General features: G+C 43.7%; 1 protein-coding gene across 1 annotated transcript; it reads right to left on the bottom strand.

The window, feature by feature from the left end:
* Positions 1-768: 768 nt before the first annotated feature.
* Positions 769-11,297, bottom strand: CMTM3 (CKLF like MARVEL transmembrane domain containing 3). Its single transcript, NM_001001778.3, has 5 exons — positions 11,153-11,297; positions 6,081-6,236; positions 4,598-4,693; positions 3,733-3,850; positions 769-2,634 (listed from the first exon to the last, which is right to left on the bottom strand). Exons 1-5 carry the CDS (start codon positions 11,261-11,263, stop codon positions 2,606-2,608), a joined length of 510 nt encoding a protein of 169 aa, NP_001001778.3. The 5' UTR covers positions 11,264-11,297; the 3' UTR covers positions 769-2,605.
* Between the last annotated feature and the right edge of the window lie 165 nt (positions 11,298-11,462).

Consider the following 11,462-nt stretch of genomic DNA (forward strand, 5'->3'; position numbering starts at 1 on the left):
CACACCAAAAATAAATGAGACTACACACCACAGGTGTAACGTCTGGCTTGTGTGAAGAGTCTGGAGTTACAGAGAAACCAGTGCTCCCACTGCTTTTCATCTTTACAGTCTAGAAAACAAGCCAAACAAAAACCAGGCAGACTACCTCTGCCATCCACCAGACTTTAAAGGAATTATTTTTAATTGGATTTTCTTTTCTGAAATGCTGTTCATAAAATACCCAAATGTATTTTATTTCAATCGTGGGAATAGATCTTGTTATTTAAATGGCTGGAATCAAGCAACCGCTTGACCCTGGGAGCTAACTGCTTAGAAATAAATGAAATCATCAAATACTTGAGTTGTCTGAACAGGCAATTCAGCACATGCCTGATGAAGTCCTGAAGCAACCAGTGAGCAAGTTGCCTTTTTCTGTTGATTTGAGTATTCTGATGTGTGAATTTAATGAGCTTTTCTAGTGACTGTGTGTCTACAAAGGGTAAACCCAAAGGGGAATCTTATTTTACAGTGTTGTTATTTGCCAAATAAGGTCAGTGTATATCTGATGCCTACTAAATACGCTAAAACTAATGCTTGGTTATTTATTATTATTTGTTTAAGTAAGGATGAAGATTCTCCTTGCAAAATATGTAACCACGTGTGATTGGCGGCCAGTGCTGTCCTCTGCATCCCCACAACGCAATGTCCTTCGTGTCAGAGTTGCCTGAAATAGTGTCATTCCCACTGGTCAGAAGCAAGGATGAGATGTTTAAGTAAAGACACCCAACGTTTCTATTAAAAGAGATTTAATCCAGCATGGTTTCTAAATATTAACCGTGTGCTGGTTTCTGGCTGTGGCATGCAGTACACTTAAAAAAAAAAATACAAAAAAATACAAATCAATTGAATATAAAAAGCCCAGATCCCCTGATGTCACAATGAGTGTCAGTAAAACATGACAACAGAGAGGAAAGAAATGGAGGATTTCAAACAAGAGAAGGTCCAACGAGCTCTTTTCAGAAAAGCAAAGATTATTTATCACATTTGGAAGCAAACGTCTGGTTTGCTTTTATTCCTTCAGTGGTCTGAGAACAGGAGTTGCAGAAGCCGCCTGGTAGACGTCTCCAAATCTGGCCAGCGCCTTCCCAAGCACCAGCTCACTGTCAGGTACCGTGCTTTTGCCTGTTAGCAGCCAGCTGCCAGCAGGGGATTGGAACCCAAGCAGTCATTTTGTTCCAAATGAAATCTGCTTTTGCTATTTTAGCTCTGTTTTCATTTATTGTTAGTACCATCTGCTCTCATTTTGATTATTTTTTTTTAAGCAACATGTTCTGCTATATTAATTATTCTAATGCATACAGGTTTCTTTGAAACATACCTGATGCCATATATGAGAAGCATGCCATGCTGTTTCCAAGTAATACGTGCTTACATGTGGACACACAGCTTGCAAGTTAGGTTGTGCTATCCCTGAAAGCATGTTCTTGTAAATTCAGGTTTTTCCCCAAAATATTAAAGTAAATCTTGTCCTTTCACAAGGGTGAAGGCTGAAAAAATGGATTTTGTGCAGACATTCTTTAGTTTGGAGGTTGGCTTTTTTACCTCTTCACAGTGGGAAGGAAATTGCCCTCTGGGGGCCCAGGTATCCTGAGATTTTTTGATACAATCATCTGTTTTGTGGACCCAGCAGAGCTACTACAGCGCTATTTCTCATTGGAGGACCAATGTTGGCAAGATAGAGCATGAGATCAGACAGTGATACCTCGCACGCAAACATGTGCAAGCTCTGATAGGCACATAGTGTGGCTGGGTGGTGTTTGGCAAGCCTTCCTTACCTGTATGTGCAAACGCACACGTACAAGGGCTTCCACGAAAATGGCAGGAAGGGGCTGGTAAGATTCCTCTTCTGTTCTACCACGTATCTGTGGTGAAACTGCAGAAGATGAGAACGTGACCCCATCCAGGCAGCTTAAAAAGTGACAATGTCTGATGAGGCACCGTTACACTTTGAGATTTATGCTTGCTGCTCATTTCCAGTTGTCACTTGTTATATACTGACGTATATGTTAAATACTGATGTACCAATGTTAAATACTGATGTACTGAAACCAACTATAATCTATGCCTTGATGTGATTGAGATGGTGGAATGCTTAGACTTGAGATGAATATTGTTAGTTAATCAAGAAAAATATAAGTGAAATAGAGGCATTCTGGGCCTCTTTTCTTTGGCACAGCAAGAAGTATTAAAGCTATAAGTGTTAAAGACTTGGAATTAAGAAAGCAGGTTAAAAGCTCTGCTATAAGTTTTAAATAAGTTCCCATTTACTCTGCACATTGTATGCTGAACAACGAAGGGTTGTTTGGATGCAGACCTCTAGCAGGTTGAGAACTGTAGAAGCCTTAGTTCTGTATTGTAAATCCTTATTTCTGAAAGAGCATTTAATGGTATTGGGAATGGTCTCCTTTGTCACATCACTGCCCTATGCTTCGGTGATTCCATGAACTGTGAAGTGGAAAGATGATATTGAGGCTGAAGTAAGAGAGATGTTTCAATTGGCAGTGCATTCAGCAGAGAGGAAAGTGCTTGATTATCTTCCCTTCACACTCGGCTGGTGTTTGTTTTTTCAGTCTGAGTCAGAATCGGAGTCCTCGTCTGAAATTTAAAACAAACCAAATAAAACACAATAATGAGAACAAATTGGAAATTGGAGCGGCTTTAGCTCTTGCTGAGAGAGAGCTGCTGCTTCTCTGTGGGTGCCTGCTTCGGAGGATCTGGCGTATTTAGGAGTTTGTAATGTGCCAGTTCTGACTAACCTGCTAATACAGCTTGAAATGACATTTCAAAGGACTTGTTGGCAAAAGTGCTGCTGGGAGGCACTTGGACAACAGCAACGTAGACAACAGTTCAAATGAAAGAAGTTGCAGATATACTCCTGTTGGTGTGACCACCAAGAGGAAGCCTGCTTACAATGTGCTTCCTGTACTGCAGTATTGCTGTTTGATGCGGGTCGTGGTTACGCACTGCCAGTTAAACAGATCTGAAAGCCAGAAGCTCTGGGGCATTGAGAAATCCCTATGGGCATATAGAGATGCATCTTGCCCCAGTATGAGACGCAGCTTGCAAGAAGCAAGAGAATTCTGTCCCTGGTAGTTGAGAGCCGCGGGATGAATGTGGTTTTGTGCTGGAGCAGTGCTGCAGGGCAGAGCTCCTTCACGGTCTCATCCCCAGCACAGCTGTGTGACTACATGTATGCAAGTTCAAAAGTTTCTCTCTCCATCTCCAGGCCAATAAGACTCAAACTTCAGTCTAATTTTATACCCTAATCACCTGATCTTGTTCTGAGGCCATTTCAGATTGTGGGGCTGAATGGTTTTTAATCTTTTTTAACAGTCTGTTTCCTATGATCTGTTCCTTTAAGTCATCTTTCGCAAAAATCTGTGCTGCACAATAACTTCTATCATTGGATTTAGGAGGTTTTCAAAGTTAGGTGGCACACAACTCTGAGAAACTACATCTCAAATGCTTGGCTTGTGAGGATCTTAATAAATCATGAAAATCCCAGTTCTTCTGGTTTAGTACTGAGGACCTTCATAATTTGGCTTAGTCAAATATTTAGTTGAAAACTTAGTACCAAATGTTGGTAGCTGAGAATAGAAACTCTTGCTGTTTGAGTGCTCCTACTGTCACACGAAGGGTGAAATAGAGAAGAATCACATTTCATGCTTGTATGACCAAAAGGATTTTACCTACCTTCTGACTTGCGCCTTTCAGGGGACTCAGAACTGCCTTGCTTGAGAAAAGTAACCAGGTCATTGAATGTTATGTAGAAATCGACAGCGTACACTATTGTGGCTATAAATCCAAACACCTAAAATGGCACAATTAAAGTGATCCTTAACAACATGTCTATCAATGACAAACCAAATCAACCGAGTGACAAATTACAATGAGATCTTAGATTTAAAACTGTGTATGATTTGGGATTGCTTGGTAAAGGTCGGTGGCTCGCAGTACTGGGTGTAGTTCTTCCCTAGCTTGTCATGTCTTTATGCAAATGGTATGATACATAAATTATTGATGCCTAGAGTCAAGTTGCAACTGCAGAAGCTGTATCTTATTTCTGAACACAAAATGCTGATAGTGAAGGCTCTCTCCTGGACAGCCTATATTACCAGAGGGTAAAGTGATGACTGCTCTTGTTTCAGTTTATCCAACCAAAATTAGGCATTTGAAGCACGAAGGTGAAATTACTTATTTTGGACCATTCTTAGTAGTTACATGTATTATTACTGCTGTTTTTGCTACATTTGTTTTTTTGCAGGAAGTTGAGCTTTATCCTTTGGGCACAGTTAGTGAAATTGCAGATCAGAATAAGTGTTTTCCCGAAGTCATGCCATTAACTTTGAGCAGCAGTGTTAGGACAAGAACAGCTATTTGTTGATTCAGAACCTGTTTTCCTAAATAACTGACAATTTCTTCCCTGCTTTTTAGGCAAATTCTTCACTTTTTAATTGAAGAAGTGTTTACTACTTGCAGTAGGGTCAAAATTTGTTTCTGATGTGTGTTCATACGCAGTTCACCAAACTACTTAAGAGGAAAGCTGACATCTACTTACTCCTGCTGCTTTGGATGCTCCATCACTGTATTTTGAGACAGCAGCGATTGAAATGGCAAAGTAAATAACAGCAGCAGTGACACAGCGCAGGAAATCCTGTAAAATAAGCCGTGTGACAGCATCAGATCAGTCACATAATTCCAACACACATAATCCTCTGAGAATCACTTGAGAAGTTGTAAGCCTTTAGTGCTATGTCACTGGACTTGCCTGATGCTGGAAGGTGACTACAGCATGGTACTTTGTAGCAAATGAACTGTTCATCTGAGAAATACTCCTGTATATGAAATATGACTGAAATCTTGGCGTTAGCTCCTGAGAGTGCAGCTCTGCTGGGCAGGAGCCATGCCCTGCAACACAAGCAGTGATGTGCTGGAGCAGCCTTATCTGTGAACTGTTCAATAAAGGAAGAACTGTGATTTGTAGGGCATGTGTAAATCATGTGAGCTGAAAGAATGGTATCTTTGACCTCTGTTCACAATCAGATCTTCTGCATTTTTGGGGCATGTGGACAGGTAAGATACTGTCTCAGAAGACAAATCCTATGAGAAACTTGATTGGTCTGGAGTGAGAGCAAGGTCAGTTACCTCCATTCTGCAGCTGGAGTATATTGTGGTAATGGATACAATAAATAAACATACAAGTGTTTTTTTTCTTAGTTTTTTATGATGAGATTGAGATTACCATCTGAAAAGCAGGCAGACTCTCATAGTCACTACTATTGTTTTATCCACCAAAGGCCTTCCTAATGCTATTTTTATTGATTGAGAGCACTAATTCAGATCTCACTAGGGTAAACTCCTGCAAAGCTGTACCAAAGAGAGAGCTCAATTTGACTACATCAGTGATTTCTTTACTTTCAAAGAATGTGTACTGCTAGATTAATGCTTCCTTTATATTGCATTTTTGAAGCAGCAGAGACATCCAGTGGTCACTGAGCAGTAATTACCTGCAACTGCAAATGGAAAAATGTCCTGAAGAGCAGCCAGCAATTGTGAGTGAGCATCCCTCTGCCAGCAAGAGCAGCAGGACATCCCCACTCAACACGAGTAGTTGTCCATCTGCATGTGAGTATCTAAATGCATGTGAGTATCTGCATCTGAACAGTTTTTACCTGAGATTTTTAAAACACTCAAGTGTTTGCCTCACTTTTGCTATGTGTAAGAGGAGCAGTGTCATTGAGACCTCAGCACTGGGCAGACTTAGGCTGATGTTGGCTGCTTCTGAAAACCATTTGCCCAGAATCAGGCATAAATCCTGTGCTCTAACAAAACAGTGCTGTGTGTCAACACCTTGAAAGCTATAGCATGTCATAGAACATAGTTTAAAGAGTGCTTTGGGACCTTTTGAATGAAAGGTAATATGGACAAATATCTCATCAGGAGGTAAAGCTATTAGCAGCCAGCCTGAACTCCAGCATAGTCCCTTTTCTGAAGTTATCCCGTGCAATTAAATCTGTGGTTATATTTCATATTTCACTTACTGTCAAAGGCCAGTAGAGTCCTTTAAACTTCTCATTAAGCTTAGAGGCATAGGCAAAAAAAAGAAACAGTGCCAGCAGAAATTCTAGGAGTGGTGCCATCATGAATGCGGAAGCTGAAGATGCAATATAGCAGATAAAGATGATAAATGACAGCACCTAGAGTAAAAGGAAAACACTGTTATTCGCATGGAATGGCAGAGCCTCAGACAGCTGAGCAGCTTTGAAGTGTTATTGGGCTGATGATGGCATATCTTGCTTCCTACTTTTTTTGCACAAAATGAATTTTCTTGTTCACTGAGGAATAAATCTGAAGTCACGTCATTTATTTCAGCGTGTGTACAATTGACTTTCCAGAGAGCTTGGTAGATTTTCTCCTATCTGAGTCAATAATTTGTTCTGGATTGTAAACAACTCTTGACAACATAATTCTGAAAATGCAGTGGAACTTTGCCAAGCAAACAAAGCACTGAGCTCTCAGCCATGACAGTTCTCATTTGAAATGCAAATCATTGCTCAGATACCCAAAGTAACTCAGCATTTCTAACCTTCTTAGAACTGGAAGAAATTACATCTACTGCTAATGGATAAAAAAGACTTATTCTATGTTTCTCTGTCTCTAGTTCCAGTTTTTCAGTGTAGGCAACTGCTTTAGATGGTAACAGTATAGCTCCCCCCTGTAGATCTATTTATCTCCATCATTTTTTCGAACTCTACAAAATGATGAAAAAGTTGAATTCAATTGAAATACCGTTAATATGTATTTTATGGTTCAGAATATTTCTACAATGGGAAAAATGACCGAGGAAAATGTACTTTCACCTGAACCAGACAGCACTGGAGCACTGTGCTGTTCAACACTTTCTGTGGCTGTAGTTATGTGCTAACTTACACCTGGACTGCTGTATCCAGCCTTTCCTTTTGGAGGTATGTTTCAGCCTGAGGTGCTCAGAGATGGTTTTGGTTGCCATAACGGTAGGCACTGTCTGAGGACTGGACTGGGAGGATTTTCATTCTAAATTGGGATGCTTCTCACATTCTCGCTCATCTGATCTTAAAAACAGACATACTTCTCCCCCAGATGGCACCTTAGAAGGCAGATATGTCCTCCTGAATAGTGTAAATGTTCCAATTGAGATGATTGGTATATTTCCTTCAGTGAATTTCAGAACTATAGCTTTTTTTTTTCTTTTTTTTTTTTTGATTGCTGCTTCTGTGTGTTCCTGTGAGAGCATCACCTGTACCTCAATGAATACCCATATTACCCTTGAAAGGTAAGATTGCTCCTGTAAGAGTCACTCAGCCCTCAAATACACAAAAGAACCCATTTATGTGTAAGGGGCAAATGAGCAGTTCAGTCCTGCTGAAGTGATTTGTTAATGTAAGGAATTAACAAGTTTTTGTTCTAAATTAGTAGTCAGTTCTTGCCCAGGATGGCAGTGACTGGAGTGTACTGTTTTGATTCATTAGGACTGGGTGGTGAAACTTGAGAGGATGTGACATTTTTAGTAAGAAACTATATTTATCTTAAAGGTTCGTGCATTGTTCTTGTTTCGTTAGGTTGTAAGAAGGTGCTCTGCATCAGGGCTGTGTTCTGCTAATATTTATCCCGTTATTTGCCTGTTGCTTGCATACTCTTTGCAGCCTTACCAGAGTTCTCAAACAGCAGAGGGAACTAATTTGATGTATTTTACATGGGGGGAGTGATGTTTTATCAGCTGTATTAATTTGTATTCACACGGTGGGTTTTCTTTTGCCCCTGGGGTTGCATCTTTTGAGAGCAGTTCAGGAGCCCGAGCTGTTCCTGCTGCTGAGGTCAGTGTGGTTGTGGCTGCCTTTGCCATGGAGCAATATTTGGATGCAGAGAGTTCCAGTTCAGCAAACAGCAGAACAGGAGCCACTGGCAGTGGTGTTATAAAAAGTCCCATCAAAATTAGGCCTGATTGCTTTTTTTTTCTTTTCTTTTTTTTCCCTTAGCACCTTTTTTTGTAGGGATGGAAACGTACATAATGGAAACAAAAAAAATGGCAATTAAAAATTAGTTCTTCTTAAAGGAACTTCTTTGGTATTGCATTTCAAAAAACAAGTTTTCTCCCATATACCAATTACTTGATGTTGTGTTCCATGGCTTCTTAAGCTGGCCAGGCACTGGGAAGGCTATGCATCATATAACCAGCCTTCAATTTAAGGTATAAAATACAGCTAGCTCCAACAGTTAATGCAGTGTGCTCTGTAAGGGAGGACTGCAGCAGTGCTGAGGTCACAGGAAGGATATGTGAAGGCGTTTGCCTCCCCTGTGCACAAAGAACAAACCCAGTGCAGCCCATGGGGATGACATGGATGCCAGGAAACAGCTAACATCACTATGCACAGCTACACACACCCTGCTGTGCTCCTCTCACTGCTGATGGCTAAATGTGCGCTGCTCAGAGAACAACAGGTTGGCTTAAATATTTTAGAAGTGGCTAATGGTGATCTCTTCTGGACAGCAGTGTGTTTTGTTACTGTTTGCTGGCAGAGAGAAATGCCTTAGTGGTCTCTGCTGTTCAGTTCCTTCTCCATTGTGCTCCTGGTGCAGGCGAAGCTCTCGGTGCCCCGATGTAGCAGCGGGGCCGGCTGGCTGCAGCCCTGGGGACATGGGGGTCTTCAAGGAGGCTGTGCGCAGAGCAGGGAGGTTTTGGTTGTGAAGTGCAGTTCAGAGAAGACTGAAATGAGAAAAGACAGACAGGAGAAGAAGAAAAGAACAGGCACAATGATATCTACATTGTGCTACACAGGACAGCCTCATGTTCATATCATGTTTTATTAGGAACTAAAAAAGTGTTTTGGTGGAGGAGGAGAGCGTGGATGGTATGCCAGCCTTTAAAACAGCAACTTGAGTGATTTTAGGGAACAGGACCAGCTGAAGGCAAGGGTTTTAAAGTACAGGGAAGAAATAATGGCACGAGAAAAGAATAGAAAGGAGAGGGGGAAAAGGGAGGGAAAAAAAAGGAACTCGTCAGAGAGAGCAATGATTAGAAAGCAGAGGAGCCAGACGGGAAGAAGAGTAAACAGCAGCAGGAGAGACGGCAAAGCGTATGTGTGTGTTTGATGTTACTGCTGCTTGGGGGCGGCCTGGCTGTCCCACATGGAATAAAAAATTCATAGGAAGATCAAAACAGCTTCCTTCTCCGAATACAACTTGAGAATATAATTAAGCTTCAAGCAGCAATCAGCTTCATCAGCAGCGTAACTTGTTCCAGAGGAAGAGCCAGAACGCCCAGCGCTGGTGGCCCACAGGGCTGTGTACACACTGACATGAAGAACCACACGCCAGCACTGTGAACACCCACTTTCACTTCACAGCAAAATGTACCTCGCTGTGACATTTTTAAAGAGCTGCCTTCAACCCGAGCATGCCAGTCCTGGGCTACTGGAGTTTCTTTATCAGTATTCTGCCAAGGCTGAAGGCTTTGCTTCCCAAGGGAAGTCCAGATTTGTCCTCTCTGTGTTTCAGGACCTCAAGTCGGGCAAGATAAGGGAATAGGAATGGTTGAGTGGCCGTTGTCTTAAACGATAGCAGACTGACTGAGGCGTGGTGAGTTATGACAGCTGAACTGATGGGATGCCGGCCCCGGTGTTGGACAAAACAAAGCAGTGTAATGCACTGACTCCCACCAGGCGCACTGCCACTGAGGTCACTGGGCTGAAGGAATTTGCCAACTTTTGTTCCCTTTCAGCCACAGATTGAAAAGGAGAAGTAGAACCCTCCACCCCAGCCAAGATGTATTTGCAAGCTGCTTTCTTTGCTTCGGTGGGAGACATTTTTCAGAATATGGTGGTTGCTTTTTTTGAAGTTGAGGAAAAACAAATGACTTGGTATTTGTTTAGCTGCACAGAGAACCTCTGATCTACCATGTGGGGATGCTGATGGTTTCATGACTTTAAAGGCTGACAGATGAAGTGCACTTCTTGTGACTTGCCAAGTTGCTGGATAATAATGATGTATTCAGTAACAGTAATGAGAAGCCCTGAATAAAAGACGCTGTTCAAAATCTGCACTTAGACAGAACCCCACCCACCATCAGCACCCAACAACAAAGAGGAATCAGACATTCGGACAAAAAATATGCAGTTAAAGCTGAGATGCATTTAAACTTGGTAGACTTAGCAAGGACTCATCTTTAAATATTTGGCCCCATATTTCTTTAGCTGTATGCCAGCTGGATTTATTCCGAGGTCTGTGGGTTTCAGGGATTTCTTCTGGCCAAGCTGATGCCTGGAGAGAAACTACTGCTGCCTCTGTGCTGCCCAGAGGTGATGTGCTGTCTGTGGGGCTGCGAGCGGCTCCGGGTCGGCTCAGGCTGTGGCTTTGGGATGGGTCAGAACTGCATCCAGTCTGCCTGGCCCTCAGAAGCCCTGCTGGAGGATAAGTCCCCTTGTGCCAGGGCAGAGCGGTGTGTATCACTATGAGGAAGCATAATCAACCAGCGCTTCCCTGTGGCAATGGAAGGGTGAGTGATCCCATGACCACAGTGGTATTCCTCAAATATTTCATCATTTGGAGATGTGACAAAGCCGGGCTCTGTGGAAGTTGTCATGTACTGGCTGTGAGGTTGTATAGGGAATTCCAGGAAAAGTTATAGTACGTAACAAAAGTACGTGCCAATAAGCAAAGAGGAACTGGGCTTTGCCATCTTCCAGGTGTGATTCTGTCAGCCACGGGTGCTGTAGGAACGGGGCGGTGGGCCCTGCAGCGGTCGGGGCGTTCCCTGAGGAGCCGCTGGCTGCGCCATGAGACCCACAGCTCCCCGTCCCGAATTCCAGTTTGATCCATAAATACCCCCTGCCCAGGCGGGGATTCTCCTTCCCTCCCACACGGTACTGGTGCACGGCTCGGGCTTTCTGGTTAAAGTACGTGCAACGAAACCAGGCGTTTTCAACCGTATTTTGGCTTCCGAACGCGCTGTGCCCGGCCGCCATCCCCGGCCTTCCAGCCCCGCCGGCCCGCAGCGCCGTTGCCGCTCTCCGCCCCGTCCCGCCGCGCGCCGATCCCCACTCAGCCGCCCGCCCGCAGCCCCGCCCGCGGCCCTTACCGACTCGGCGAGCAGCAGCTGCCCCTTACGGGAGCACAGGAATTCCCGCGGCGGCAGCAGCGAGCGCAGCCCGGGCGGCGGAGGCTCCGCGTTGGCCTCCGGCTCCTCCATGGCTGCGGCCGCGGGCTGCGGGGCGCTCGGCTCTGGGCTGCTTTTTTTTTCTTTTTTGAAGGAGGGAAGCGGAAATCATGACACTGCGGAAACGTGAAAAAAAACCCGCAACCTTTCAGTATCCCCAAATGTGCAGCGGCTGCCCCTGGAGGGGCGGAGCGGTCCCGCACTCCCCCGGCCCGGCCCGGCCGCTCCCCGC

The sequence above is a fragment of the Gallus gallus genome, chromosome 11 (genome assembly GCF_016699485.2).
Source record: "Gallus gallus isolate bGalGal1 chromosome 11, bGalGal1.mat.broiler.GRCg7b, whole genome shotgun sequence".
Lineage (NCBI taxonomy): Eukaryota > Metazoa > Chordata > Aves > Galliformes > Phasianidae > Gallus > Gallus gallus.

Excerpts from the sequence above, each read along its gene's own strand:
- CMTM3 (NM_001001778.3), bottom strand. The coding sequence starts at position 11,263 with ATGGAGGAGCCGGAGGCCAACGCGGAGCCTCCGCCGCCCGGGCTGCGC. Across the intron at positions 6,237-11,152 it reads AGCTGCTGCTCGCCGAGTCG|GTGCTGTCATTTATCATCTT; the intron begins GTAAGGGCCGCG and ends CTTTTACTCTAG. Across the intron at positions 4,694-6,080 it reads GACTCTACTGGCCTTTGACA|GATTTCCTGCGCTGTGTCAC; the intron begins GTAAGTGAAATA and ends CTTATTTTACAG.